This window comes from Salvelinus fontinalis, chromosome 13 (genome assembly GCF_029448725.1).
Source record: "Salvelinus fontinalis isolate EN_2023a chromosome 13, ASM2944872v1, whole genome shotgun sequence".
Lineage (NCBI taxonomy): Eukaryota > Metazoa > Chordata > Actinopteri > Salmoniformes > Salmonidae > Salvelinus > Salvelinus fontinalis.
Window position 1 is genome coordinate 52,108,647 of NC_074677.1, and position 14,848 is coordinate 52,123,494.

Genomic DNA, 14,848 nt, shown 5'->3' on the forward strand with positions numbered 1-14,848 from the left:
TCTCCACGACTTTTAATCCGTAGGTGGTAGACTTGACTTTGGACTCCTCCCATCCCCATCGGGTAGCCAATCCGCTCCACATGCCACACGCGTCTAGTAGGCAACGGCTGAAAAACTTGATACATGATTCAGAAGATTCAGATCCCTGATAAATAAAATACATCTATATTTTACAAAATTATCAACTTAAATAAATGCAGTTAATGTATTGGTTTGGTAAGGGTCAATATCATAGGATGGATATAAAAATGATAATGAAAGCTGTTGGTTGAATCATTTAGCCACATAGATTATTTATTTTTTAAACGGGTTTCTTAAACTGTATGATCATGTGCTTAGGCACAAGCCATCAAAGCCATAATAACACCCGTGGGCACGTGTATGGAAGCTCTAACAAATGGCACGGGTATTGTAATTACAAGAGAGGTGCTGGCAAGAGTCGACCCCGATTTACATATGAATAAAGTGACACCTCCACCTCTCAAACAGACAGGCACACTTTCAGCCCCAATGGTTTTGCGCATTCCAATTGTCACAACACTTTATGCACAGACCCAACCAGCTTTTCTGACTAATTTATACAAACAAGCTGAGGATATTGCCTTCGCATACATAACAACCTATGTGACGAATAACTGTATTCGGATGTAATTATATTTGACCTTGTGTTCATTTACATTTAGAGGGAAACGTGTGCTGTGGGAACCATCGCACCTCCAGTGGCGACACATGTTCGCTAAATGATGTACAAATTCTAACAGGTAGGGAACAATACATCCATTGTCCATCCTTGGGAAAGGGCTGAACGAACATTTCCCAGACTGTCAAGTCAGGGAAGAGCAAAGTGAATTTGGTCAACGTACTAAAGGCCTAACATAGCAATTGAATGCATTGATCCACCATAGGAAGTGTTTTTGGGACTAATTCCATAGTGGCCAATCCCTACAATGCACAAAACATTCAGTGAACGCTGTGAAGGGTAACATGCTTGATAATCTGGAGCAAAAAAAAAAAATTAAAGAGTTAGCCTATAATATTGAGGAATAACCGATTATTTTCACAGAAATCGAATGTTGTGCATAGGATCACCATTGATTTATCAAAAGTGTTCACACTGCGTGTCGCTAATGTAGCTATTCAGACTAGCCTACAGTAATAGGTGTAGCCGCGGGTATATTTGAGAAAAGTCTGGCAAGTGTAAAAACACTCTGTAGTTTGTGGATGAAAGGGACCTCATGGCGTTGAGGCACGCGCTGTCATAGCCACACCAAACCTGGCACTTGTGCGTGAAAGACAAATGGCGTGTGTATGCCTATTACCGAAGAGCTGTTGGTGAAAGTTGACAAGTGAGGTGTTTGGCGAGAGTCGACGACCATTCAGTCTCCACCGCACACGCAGCACAGCCACAAATGGTGTTGCGCATTCTAATTGGCACAACTTTTTACGCTCAGACTCGACAGTTTATGGTTCTCGATTTTGATCAATTCAGACAGGATGCTGTGGGAACCATCGCACCTCAGTAAGTGGCGACACTTGTCTTTTAAATTATGTAGCCTACAAAATCTAACAGGTAGGCTCATAAACGAATGTGTAAATCCTTGTCTTTCCCAAGGGAAAGGGGCTAAGGGAAATTTCCCGGTCTGTCACGTCGGGGAACAGCAACGTGGATTTGGCCAATTGTCCATAAAAAGTATGGGCCATTCTCATTGCATTGTACCACATGTTGTAATCAGTATAAGTACTGATACATTCCATAACCTAAATTGCGCAAATGCTAACATATGGTTAAAATATCATATTTGTTAGCCATTTAGTAATTTAACAGTATTGTAGAAATATAATTTGTGTGCGCATTATTCAGATAAGTTGTTACACTAAAAAAAAGTAAGGAACGAATTCATGAACATCCAAGAAAAATACGATATTTCATCAGCATTTAGGTTTCTCTCGTGTAGTTTACACTGCCCTATCCTTCTTTGGCCAAATAGCCTTCAGATCAAAGGGATATCATGTCTCTCAGACACGCGCTACCATAACCACAAAAACCCAGGCACACAACCCAGAAGTTGAAATGTGACCTTCAGACCTAAGACTGACATACTAGGCAGAACGGACAGAAAGATTATGGCGTTTTGCGCAAAACTCAATATGTTATTCCAGCTATATGCTGAATGGATGTTCAATGAAAGGATTGTGTGATTTTTGTCAAGGCATTTGATTCAAGACTCAATATTGGAGTCGATGTTTGGGAACAAACACACCGTTACAGGCTATTAAACTCCTAAATGTATACATTCTAACAGATAATAAACCACAACTCCTGCATTATCTCATGAGAGAGAGATTGGTGACATTTTCCTAGTGAGTCACTTCAAGCATGGATGGTCATTTAGTGCGAAATGTTCCCAGCTTCGACAACGCATCGACACAAACAATTAACATGATGTAACAGAATATCACCAATAAGGTATTTGACATTGCATCTTAGAACTTGACCTATCCTCTCTGGTCAGATTTTATGATAATTTCCTTTTAATCATTTTGATTCATTTAATTAATGCATTTTTTTTACATGTACTGTTCTGTCAAAGTTATTGTGTTATACTTTTGTTTATAGCCTTTGCCCAGAGTATACAATATGTCCATGGCAAAGTTGCACCTCTGTCCAGACTTCCCACTTATGCATTTGGCATTTGTCCATTCACTGCTGCTTTTTACGCGCGGCCATGCACCTCCAAAGACCACATTCTCGCTCCAATTTCTCACTGCAATTTCTCTCTTTCTCCCTCTCTCACTCCCCATGCATAGGTTAAAAGCTGCATTGCAATGGCCTATTTTTACGCATGGCCTTACCATAATAGATAAAACCGCAATCCTCGATTCGCGTGCATGTCAAATTTGGATTTTGGCTCAATTTCCCACGGCTCATTTGTGTATTTCGTGTTGATTAATAGCGCAATCTAACTTGCCCATGTGGAGCATATGGTAGGCTACTGCACGTTCACACAAGGTGCGACTGTTGTCATGCATGCGTAAATTGTCACTTACATGGAATGTATACATCATAAAGACGAGTGTGTTCGAGTTGGTGTGATTGTGTTCATTCTGACACTTTTTCAGCAACAGTAGTTTTCTGTTCCCACGAGAAAACCAACGTTCCCAAGGCACACTTCTCTAAAAGGCCAATTTGGCGCATACATATGAAGTGCTGTTATGGATAGTCAAAAGGCCTCCTTAGATGCATTGAATCTGGAGACACACCCACCAAGCTCCAAAGACACATTTCGTACCAAATCGGTCCTATATTTACATAAAGAGATAACTGCTTTACTGGTCAATTGCGCCAATAATGGTATAAACGCATTCATTTCTATGCCAAATTAAGATCAGAGAAGGCTACGCCTGGCATTTACAACTCATTACGTTAGTACTGTAAGCATATGGCTGAAAAATAATGCACAGAATCACACAGCCTACTCTTCGTCAGTCATAGGTACATGTTAGGATTAAGATAAATTGCTATATTATGGACTTTACGTTCATTCTAAATGTTTATGCTATATTGTAAATAACATATTCTAGATCATTCCAAAGATGCACATTGATTTACTGAAATGAAGCTACTGTATCTTTGAACATATACTCCATTTTGTGAGTATCAAGAAGGCATGCAACGAAATGAGAACGGTCGAGAACGTCATTGTCACCTTTCAACCAATGACAGTCGGTCTGCTTGACCTTATAAGTAGCTTTGCGGCCTCATTTAAAAATGAACCAGCTTTGTTGGTTAGTTTGGAGACTTCATTTTCAGCTTCCTTGACCGGATTGGATGAATACATTGTTTTATTTTTGGAAAAGTAGTCTTTATTCATATGGGCCTACTTCATCGAGGAAAGTTGGAAGGATCAAACATGAATAAACGTAATGCCGTAAAGAGGGTAAGTCCAGATCGTGCGTAAAACTGATGTTTAAAAAATATGATCTATATTTTGGTGTCAGTGAGTTTGTTGTGGATTTGGTGTTGTTGCAATAACTGATGATGATGATGATGATTGTCTAGGTTCTTAAACCGGTAATTGAAAAGAAGAGGCGTGATAGAATAAACCAACGGTTGGATGAGCTAAGGACTATACTGCTAAGCAACACTTCTGACATGGTGAGTTGAGTTGACCACCGCTTTTCTAATTGCTGTCTGAAATCAGTTCATTGTCTGTCATTGTATTATCGAAAATATAGATCCGTTGTATTTCAATAATACACATTGTAAAGCTATTAATTACATTTCAAACAGCCCATACAACCACACGGACACCAGACCCATGTGACAACTGTGAAGAAATGCTATTGCGCGAAACTTCCGAGTTTTTACCAACGTATCATGGAATTGAAAACGTAACTTGGTGTCTGTTAGGACCTTGATAGACACGTCAAAAATATAATTTAGCAATTTATATTTGTATTAAAAGTATTGTATTTAACCATAAAATCATCACTTCCATACCAAAAAATAATTCATAATTAAAATTCGAAATATTGTGCGTAATGGTTGGTCGTAATGCAATATATTCAGTAGGATTATTCTTCTCTCTCACAGCGGCTGAAAAATCCAAAATTGGAAAAAGCTGAAATATTAGAGTTGACTGTCGATTACATACGAAGAAAAGCAAATGGGATCGACAGAAAAGGTATCTATCAATCCTAAATGTTTATAGTTTGCCCGTGTGTTTTTAATGTAATATATTTCATAAATAGAAAGCGAAATACGCCCCAAACTGTTGATATAGAACATTAAATATTACTGTGAGTGCTAATAATTCTTTATTTTTCTCTCCCCAAAACCTCCTTAACTTCCCTTTGTTTAACTTATCTACAAACACCTACAAACACACATTGGCTCTTGCAAATTCTGTTGACAATTCTCCCACAAATGTACATCCTGCTTCTTCATACTGTCCTCTCTCTGTCCACGTTTGTATTCTCTCCAAATTCATCAACCATTCTATCATGATATTTTCTCATACTCTCATCTTCACATCACATGGATCCATCTCTCGATTTGTCTCTTTCTGTCCTCTCTTCTCTTCCTAAATGTTCTCCCTATACTGTCGGAATCACTATTGACCAACATTAGCCCTTTCAGAAAATCCTGTGAACGAGTCCTCTGCTCCAGTGACTAGTGCTGTGAGTTCCAAAAGGACAGGCCCCATACATGAGCACACACATCCCCCACCCAACCCCATCTACAGTGCAGGTTTCAGAGAATGCATCTCCCGCCTGGGCAACTACATTGACAGCGTGGATCCCTCCCAGAGAGAGAGCTTTGCCTGGGAACTGAGGGACCACCTGGAGGCCCACAGTGCCTGCCCTCTGGGGAGTGTGCATAGCCAGACCTTTCCCCTGGACCTCCAGCCCTGGGGCTCTGGAGCAGAAGGACAATGCTTACTGGGCAGAGTTCAGAACAGGAAGAAAAGTACAGTGATGGGTCATCAACGAGCCAGCAGGGAGGCCACCTTCCCCTACATCAACACCTCTCTCCCCATCTATCCCAACACCTTTGTACTCCACCACCCCCACCCTACCCAACACCTCTCACACCCATACCCGTCTCCTCCTTACTCCCTCTCCCCCCCACCCTCCCCTTCTTACTCCAGCTCCTCGACACCTATCACCATTACCTCTCCATACCTCTCCATGCCCTGCCACTTCCCCTTCTCTCCTTCTCCCTCTGAACATCGATCAGATTCCTTGTCATCCTCTTCTCACTCTACATCTCTGCTTGTTGTGCCTCTGGTACCAGACAATCCTCCCCTGGGTTCCAGTATCCCCAACCCTCTATGTCCCTCTGGCCCTGTGCCCTCTGGCCCAACAAGGCTTCTGAGGCGGTCACTGTTTCAGATCCAGCCCCAGGCAATATGGAGGCCCTGGCCCTGATATCCAATGGAGGGTAAGTGAAATCCATCAGGACACATTCAGGTCTCCACAATCTGTGTTCTGAGAGCATCTGGCCATCCAGATCATCACCGGACGCGTTCAGGACATCATTCATCTTTCCTATTAAGCAGCGCGTGGTGAGGGCCGGCTAAGATAGAAAAATGTGGAGGTCAAGGACAATGAAAAGTTTTCTGACAACCTGTCACTGTCACTTTAAAAGGAAGAGTTCTCTGTTGTGTTATGTTTTCTACAGAGTTTACTGTGTAGACTGCCTGGAGCTTCTCTTTGTTTTCTACAGAGTTTACTGTGTAGACTGCCTGGAGCTTCTCTTTGTTTTCTACAGAGTTTACTGTGTAGACTGCCTGGAGCTTCTCTTTGTTTTCTACAGAGTTTACTGTGTAGACTGCCTGGAGCTTCTCTTTGTTTTCTACAGAGTTTACTGTGTAGACTGCCTGGAGCTTCTCTTTGTTTTCTACAGAGTTTACTGTGTAGACTGCCTGGAGCTTCTCTTTGTTTTCTACAGAGTTTACTGTGTAGACTGCCTGGAGCTTCTCTTTGTTTTCTACAGAGTTTACTGTGTAGACTGCCTGGAGCTTCTCTTTGTTTTCTACAGAGTTTACTGTGTAGACTGCCTGGAGCTTCTCTTTGTTTTCTACAGAGTTTACTGTGTAGACTGCCTGGAGCTTCTCTTTGTTTTCTACAGAGTTTACTGTGTAGACTGCCTGGAGCTTCTCTTTGTTTTCTACAGAGTTTACTGTGTAGACTGCCTGGAGCTTCTCTTTGTTTTCTACAGAGTTTACTGTGTAGACTGCCTGGAGCTTCTCTTTGTTTTCTACAGAGTTTACTGTGTAGACTGCCTGGAGCTTCTCTTTGTTTTCTACAGAGTTTACTGTGTAGACTGCCTGGAGCTTCTCTTTGTTTACTTTGTCATGGACAATGGATTTTCTTCTTTTACATTCCTGAACAGTTTTCCCTGTCTTGGATTCTTTCCTAAATTATAAATCATGTGAAACATTGTGTATATATATTTATATTTGATCATGTACAAAGTCTTGTAATTAAACTCAGGAGAATAAATGACTTATTTTGCTAAATCACTTCATTTCCAACTTGACTCCCTGTATGTCAGTGCTAATGTGGCATTTCAAATCATCTCTACTGATTGATCTAAACTGAACGAATGGTTTAGAAATGCAATCACTGCTAGGGCCTATTTATCAAAAGCATGATCATAACACTATCATGGTTTAAGTGTTAGTTGTAACTGCTAGTTAGGCTATCAGTGTGGTTGAGATATTTGTCATGGTTTAAGATTTTGGCTCTATTGTAGTTGGCATTCAAAGCCCATTATCTATTATGATTCCAATGAACAACCCTGGCCTATTGATTTTGGTTGTCAGTCCAGTTAAAGATATTAACTTCTTTAAATAAATCCCCCCAAAAAGGGGGAAGGAGACAATATTATGAGTCAAGAGCAAAGGAATACAATGCTCACTCAGAGGCAACGACAACATGCGTCTACGCCAGCTGCGATTTAAATGTAGGGTAGTCTAAATAAATTAACCTGAGATTATAATTTTATCAAAACAGTTTCTCTGGGCAATATGGTTAGAGGTAACAAAACAACTTTCCTGCCGTTTATAGTCTACAATAGACAATTTTACCAGGGATACAGGAGGAAAACCTGGACATTGTTGGATAAAAAAATACAATTCACGATTTTACAATTCCCGCGAAAGGGGGAGCTCGATTAAGAAGAACATCGGTGGGGCATATGCCCATGACGTGAACGGGCAAAAGCCGTGGTGAGGGAGGAACGCCCTTCTCAAATGGAACAGTAATCTGCTCCGTTTGGTCATGTTGTCAAAAGGCAGAATGGTGCACCGTTCAGAAACGTCAAACCTCTCTTTTCCATAAAATATGTTCGAATTTTTAAACTAGTTTTCGTTGGGAATGCAGATAAATCGTTTATATCACTTTTGCACTTGGAAAAACAGAATAATACTCATTGCTCCATGTGCTTAACCTTATGTCACTTGTTTTGAGCTACATCAGCTTGTTTTGAGCTGACTTCGCCGTCGGCCGGTGCAGGCCACCTCGGTCTTCACTAGTTACCACAGCCACAATTGTGGCTAAACCCTGACTATTTCAAAAATGTATCTTATTCAATCTGATTTGACCCTCTTTTTATTCATTTAGCAGACACTCTTACCCAGAGCGATTTACAGGAGCAAATGGGGTTAAGTGCCCTGCTCAAACATACAGATTTCTACTGCTCTATCAGTAGGATATTCTAACATCCCGTTCACTGTGTTGCCCTGTAGTCCTGTACACAGCAATCGGAAGGCGATTATTATTATACTTCACACTGTCCTGATAACCTAAAAATGACGTGGTGTCACTGAGTTGGCGCCGAAGCGTGCCTCTCTTTTTTTATTTTTTTTATTTTAATAATTTTTAAAAGTATATATAGATTATATACAATGGACAATCGAGCTAGGGGGTACAATATCACATTACAATTACAAAAGGACCCACAAGGGACATACATACACTTACAATTCTAACAGCTTTTTTGTTAGTAGAGTATTTAACTGTCTTAAAATACAGTTCGATGTATTTTTGTAGTGTAAGAAATTGTGTTTTTTTGTTTGTAAATTTACATTTGTGTATATGAAATTTGGCCTAAATAATAATGAAATGAATTACATAAAAATGTTTCATCTTATTTCTATCATATGTATAGAATCCAAGCAGTACATCTCTCCACAATAGTGTAAAATCTGTTCAATTATAAATCTACTGATGTCTTGCCACAGTTTTCTTACATGAATATAATGCCAAAAAAGATGCAACACTGTTTCTGGGTGGTCATTACAAAAGGAGCAATTTGAGTTGATGTTTTCCTTAAACTTCCTCATATAGTGGTTGGCAGGATAATATTTATGAATCATTTTAAAGGAAACTTCCTTAATTTTGTTAACAAGTAAGTATGTGTGTGGCAACATCCAAACTTTTCCCCAACAAATATTATCAATAAATCCATTCCAATAAGGCATAAGGTATAGATACAACATCCTGCTGAAACAAGGTTCGTATCGCTCTGTTGTTGAATGGACCAAAAGAGAAACAAATCTTTCCTACTGATGAGTCAACAGGCGTGCCTCTCACTCTCAAGCACCGGGATCTGAAGGATGTGACGTGCTTAACCACACTCCTAACACTAAAGCTGCTACATCCATTTTTGTTTTTGTTTCAATTTAACTAGGCATGTCAGTTAAAAACAAACTCTTATTTACAATGACGGCTTACCTGGGAACAGTGGGTTAACTGCCTTGTTCAGGGGAAGAACGACAGATTTTTAACGTGCCAGCTTGGGGATTCGATTCAGCAACCTTTCGGTTACTGGCCCAACGCTCTAACTAGGCTATCTGCTTGATTCTTGAATAATGTAACTTACAAATGCCTCCTGAGGTTAGTTCAACCTTTGTACCCCATCAGAAGCCAGACTATAAGCTTGTTTTACTCCAATGCTTTAAATTATTACCAAAAAGTATATTTTTGTTTTTATGGTATAGACATTTTTTACTTTGTGGCTGCGGTAACTAGTGACAGCCGGGCACCCAGCTCACGCCCGGGACGCATCCCGGTTCTAAAACGAATCCAATACCTTTTTACCCGATTCAAACTCCTCCCATCGAGGCACACAAGTCATAAACTCCGCGAATTTCTACAATTTATCTTCTTAAAATATGATTTTAAACCTAACCTAAACCCTAACCACACTGCTAACATTATGCCTAACCCTAACCTTAAATTTAGACCAAAAAGTAAATGTTTGTTTTCAGGAATTTTTACGACCTTGCCCATTTTGACTTTGTGGCTGTGGTAACTAGTGGAAATCATGAGGGGTTGGGAGCGTTTGTAATCTGTTGTTTAGTCTTGCCTCTACAACATTTCGTTGATATAAAAGTTGTGAACTAAGTGGCGCTTATTGACCGTAAACAGGGTTACAATACATTTTTTAATAGGGAATTTCTCCAAATGGCGGGGAATAACACATTTAATTTCAGACAGGCAAATTATGGGACACCTATAGTTTGTAAAACTAGGTCGACGTGAATTGGCCAACCCCTGCACGTCTGTAATTGGTCGATTTTAGGAAGACTGCCTAAAAATCGTAACCTTATTGGTTCTGAGGCCTGTCTAAGTGTGTAGCCTCTTAGCAAACGCTAAAACAACCCTTTGAACCGTCCAACCTGCGTGAGATTGAGCTGTTGAGCTCGAAGTTAAACGGAGTTTGTTGTGTACAGCGAGCTTGCAATCATAGTGAAATTCACACAGAACTGGTTGTTTTATGAATTTTGGAGAGGCTTTTCTCCCAAATATAATATATTTATTTCAACAGTGAAAATAATATTAGCGAACAAATAAGCTATCAACGAAGCAGATGCTGCGGGGAACGCCAGTAACTCGGGAGGGAGTGAGGCAGTGACAGTTCAGCTTCACGGGAAGGCGGGGGAACGGTGAGCTGAGACTTGTTGTTGATAAACATACAGTTGCCGCATCCTGTAGCTAGACGGCAAGTTTGTGTTCTTGCATTTTACTTCGTCGCATTTATTCATGAACGCAAAGAGGTGGATTCGTGGAAAATATCGCCATTCATTAACAGTATTTAGGAAGCGTGTTCACGCGCAGAAGTAGGCATTGAGGAGATGGTTGACATTTCTTCATTGTAGACGTACACTCAACGTTTGCTGCCTCCAATAACCTCTACTAGCCTATATCCAGTGACATGTATGCATTTTGGGGACTTATTATAGAATATCATGCAGTAGATTGTCATATTTTGAATGAGTGTTTGAAATAGCCAGGAAAGCAGAAGCTGAAAACAATTGTCAAATTGAAAAAAATGATAAATATTATGATTTATCAATTTCAGAGATCATTGTAATAATCTATTTTTGTGTGTTTTCAGTATGGTGGTCCCATGTCAGCACCAAAAATATTGAGTGGAAGATGATAAAGATGTCTGTTGAAAAAGAGACTGTTCCAACCAGAAGTACAAAAGTGAACCCAGCACCACCTCTGCCACCCCAAAAACTCTCAGAATGCATTGGAAGCTGCAACAATACCACCAAAGTCCCAGAGGTCACTCTGGCCAATCCAGATAGCACTGATAGTGCTTCTACCTGCCCCATGCCAGACAGTGGGGCCCAAACCAAGCACAGCAGGTCTGCTGACCCCAATGACCAGACAGAGAGTGTTGGAAAGGAGGCCATGGTGACTGAGCAGCACCTTAACCCAAAAAATGGCTTGCAGCAGCCCAAACAGCAGCAGCAGAAACTCTCAAAGCGTCGCAGCACAATGAATGCAGGGTTCAAGCATCCAGCAGGTAAGAGACGACGACGGGCCAACTCTGAGAGTGACTCTGTTCTGCCCACCAACTTCCTGCTGGGAGGAAACATATTTGACCCGCTGAACCTCAACAGTCTGTTGGATGAGGACGTGAACAGGGCCCTGAACGCTGAGACACCCAGGTCCTCCCCGCTGCCTGCCAAGAACCGCGACCCTGTAGAGATCCTCATTCCCAGGGATATCACTGACCCTCTCAACCTTAACAGCAGGATGGGAGGTAGGGGCCTCCTTGTGTCGCCCTTTAAGAGTGGCGGCAGGAGGAGACACCGCAACAGACACCATGGAGGAGGTGGTGGGGGGTCCTCAGTCTCCGGGTTGGACCAGTCAGATTCAGAGAGAAGTGGTGAAGTGACCAACACCACTGCTTCTTCTCTATCTAACCTGGCATCTGCTAGTGCTGCGTCTGCCTCAGTTTTCGAAGCACCCAGTGTCCCAGCCATCTTGGACCCCTGTGGTGTTGATGGTAACGAGATCAACCCCTCCAACAGCAGGGATGAGGCCACGCTCACTGTATCAGCCCCCCAGGCCCAGCCTCGAGCCCCGGAGGACTCCTCGGCAGCCACATCCGGAGGCTCGAACCAGCTCACTAGCCGGCCACGCAAACGCAGACGCAACTCTAGTAAAACAGACCCTCCTATGGCCCAATCTACTCCTATGTCCAGGTCAGGGACGGAGGAGAAGGGCCGTGGAGCTGGGCCCGGGAGAAACGCACAGTCCTCCTTCCAAACCCCAGTGGTAGGTCCGAGGGGGTCCTCCCAGCAACAGCAGCCCCACAACCAGCACAAACGACAGCAGCACCAAGGCAACAAAAAGAAGTTCCAGTATGGGAACTACAACAAGTACTATGGTTACCGCAACCCAGGCTGTTCTGAGGACCCGCGGTTCCGTTGTCTGCGTCCAGAGTGGTTCCAGGGTAAAGCAGTGCTGGACCTGGGCTGCAACACGGGTCACCTGACACTGTGTATTGCTAAGAAGTTGCGGCCCGCACGCATATTGGGGTTGGACATTGACGGGGGTCTGGTGCACGCGGCCCGCCAGAACATCAGACACTACCTGTCAGAGCTGCAGGCCCAGGAGGCCCGGCGAACCACAGGGGAGGAGGAGAAGACCAATGGGCCGGAAGAGGAGAGGAAGGAGGAGAAGGCAAACAGACAGGAGGAGGAGAGGAAGGAAGGCGTGTCACACTCAGGCGAACAAACACACAAACAGAATGAAAGAGAGCACAGCAGGGCTGAGAATGGAAATGTCGAAAAGCAGGTGAGAAGCGACTGTGTCTCAGTGGAGGCAGCGGATGGTGTGGCGTTGTCGCGTCACGCAGAGAGAAGAGATCAGGAGAGTGGGGCTGAGGAGAAAGACTCTGGAACGCCTGCTGTTGAACTGGGGACAAGCTCCTTCCCTGTCTCCTTGCATATCTCCAGGGGGCCCATAGCAGCACCCCCACTCCCCAAAACACCCACCATGCCTCCCGGCGACTTCCCCTCCAATGTCTCTTTTATCAAGGTAAGCGTGCGTGCTCTTCAGCCTTTGTTTCTTTCCATTTAGTAATCGTTATTCATTATATTAAGGATGAAATGAACAATACCGTGTTGCCTCTACTTCTGCTTGACCCTCAGAGAGAAATATCACAGCTTGTTCAGAACTCATCCCCTTGCCCTCCCTCTCCTCCTCAGGGGAACTATGTCCTGGAGAGTGATGTTCTGTTGCTGACCCAGCGGCCAGAGTATGACGTCATCCTGTGCTTCAGCGTTACCAAGTGGGTCCACCTGAACTGGGGAGACGGTGGCCTGAAGCGCCTCTTCCACAGAGTGTTCAGGCACCTGCGTCCTGGAGGCATGTTCATCCTGGAGCCACAGCCCTGGATCACCTACGGCAAGAGGAAGAAACTCACGGTGAGAGAGTGGGCAGTGTTGTAAGGAGCACCAATCGTGTGATCTGTTACACTGGCCAAATGCACATATAGAATTAGCCATATTGATGATCGCCAAAACAAGAACTCAAACCTTTAGCAAGTAGCTTGTTTCTTTGCAAAATTCTTAACGGGGATGCGCCGCTGTGCTCAGCTCTGGGGTAGTTCAGGACTCAAGATGACATAATAATATCTCCCTATTTCTTACTGTTACAGGATAGCATCTTTAGGAATTACCACAGCATCCGCCTCAAACCAGAACAGTTCTCCACATATCTGACATCTGAGGTGGGATTCTCCAGCTACGAGTTGATCGGGACTCCTAACAGTTCGTCAAGAGGTAAGTCACTGGTCGATAGGTTACAATATCCATCTGATTCTTTCTTTTGTCCTTTTTCCAGTCTAGTACATTTTGTTTCTAAAACAAATGGATTTTAATGTTTTTTCCCCCGCAGGTTTTCAAAGGCCAATCTACTTGTTTCATAAAGGAACATAATCTGCCTGGAAGTCCATTGAGCAGCATAAACCCAAACCACCACAAGACACCTTAATCTCCAGCCTGTAAGCATATCTCAACCCCAAGCAGACTCTGAGCTTTCTACATGCCTGTACATTGATGCTGTGTTGTTTTGAAGGTAAGGAGTCCAAAACAGGACACTTGATTCTATAAAACGACAATCAGATGGCTTCTCTACTCACCGAACTCCACTCCAGATGATGAGAAGCTTTGGGAAACTCAATCATGACTTTGGACTTTTTGCTCCCAATGCACAGGCTGTGTGTTCCATATTTGTTTTACTACTGTTTGTACTCTTGTTCAGTCAGGGACTATATTTGTTTCAGTTGGTTCATCAACATATCCAGCATTTTAATCAGAATGGACTGGCGAACCCCAATTTGAATCCTTTACAGAAAGGTTATTTCCATGTTATGTCCAAATGGAACTCATGTAGGGACATTTCTCACACGTTTTAATTTTTTAATAGGGTCAGTCTTCATTTTAACACTGTCCTTGAGTTCCTCTGTGTCCTAACTCACTGACTAGGAAAAGCAGTTTGTTTTCAATGTGACTTTGTGGATGAGTTGTGCCTGTCTTCAGTCTGCTCCTGGTCCGGATTGCATTCTTCCAGATGTCCTACTTTGCGTCCAGGGACTGTTCCTGCCACTTTCTATTGGTAGTTGATTCAAGAACAACTGTCAGTCAGGTGGAGTTGGCAATGCTGAGAGGATGATCAATGTTTTTACTTTGGTTATAATAAGAATGAGCAGTGTTTTATTTGGTTTTACTCCTGTTCTGTTGATTGCTTTTGGTACTTTTTCTTTCTTTCAATGGATTTGTGTCATGTGTTCAATATGATTAGTTGCTGCCAACTAATCATATGTAGTCTATACAGGGCCTCAGTGCCTAGGCCTCAGATGGGACTTTAATCCAGCTCACTTTAACCCAAGTCAATTCATCATAATGTAATGTTGTTTACGCTTTACTCAATTCTTACGCTTAATTCATTGTTTACTATCACCAGCAGATGGGCAAATGCTGGTCTAGTTCTGATTTTGTTTAAATGTTTTAATAAACAAATCAATTGAAATGCA

At 42.5% G+C, this 14,848-nt stretch overlaps 2 protein-coding genes across 2 annotated transcripts; both read left to right on the forward strand.

Annotated features, from left to right (window-relative positions):
• The first annotated feature begins 3,312 nt into the window (after positions 1–3,312).
• Positions 3,313–6,047, forward strand: LOC129867813 (transcription factor HES-7-like). The gene is made up of 4 exons (XM_055941312.1): positions 3,313–3,938; positions 4,061–4,156; positions 4,595–4,685; positions 5,132–6,047. Exons 1-4 carry the CDS (start codon positions 3,873–3,875, stop codon positions 5,929–5,931), a joined length of 1,053 nt encoding a protein of 350 aa, XP_055797287.1. The 5' UTR covers positions 3,313–3,872; the 3' UTR covers positions 5,932–6,047.
• A 4,105-nt stretch (positions 6,048–10,152) lies between these two features.
• LOC129868967 (7SK snRNA methylphosphate capping enzyme-like) lies at positions 10,153–14,848 on the forward strand. The gene is made up of 5 exons (XM_055943367.1): positions 10,153–10,457; positions 10,910–12,849; positions 13,020–13,238; positions 13,472–13,595; positions 13,711–14,848. The coding sequence occupies exons 2-5, from the start codon at positions 10,951–10,953 to the stop codon at positions 13,749–13,751; spliced, it is 2,283 nt and encodes a 760-aa protein (XP_055799342.1). The 5' UTR covers positions 10,153–10,457; positions 10,910–10,950; the 3' UTR covers positions 13,752–14,848.

Excerpts from the sequence above, each read along its gene's own strand:
- LOC129867813 (XM_055941312.1), top strand. The coding sequence starts at position 3,873 with ATGGGCCTACTTCATCGAGGAAAGTTGGAAGGATCAAACATGAATAAA. Across the intron at positions 4,157-4,594 it reads TAAGCAACACTTCTGACATG|CGGCTGAAAAATCCAAAATT; the intron begins GTGAGTTGAGTT and ends TCTCTCTCACAG. Across the intron at positions 4,686-5,131 it reads AAATGGGATCGACAGAAAAG|CCCTTTCAGAAAATCCTGTG; the intron begins GTATCTATCAAT and ends GACCAACATTAG.
- LOC129868967 (XM_055943367.1), top strand. The coding sequence starts at position 10,951 with ATGATAAAGATGTCTGTTGAAAAAGAGACTGTTCCAACCAGAAGTACA. Across the intron at positions 12,850-13,019 it reads CCAATGTCTCTTTTATCAAG|GGGAACTATGTCCTGGAGAG; the intron begins GTAAGCGTGCGT and ends TCTCCTCCTCAG. Across the intron at positions 13,596-13,710 it reads TCCTAACAGTTCGTCAAGAG|GTTTTCAAAGGCCAATCTAC; the intron begins GTAAGTCACTGG and ends TTTCCCCCGCAG.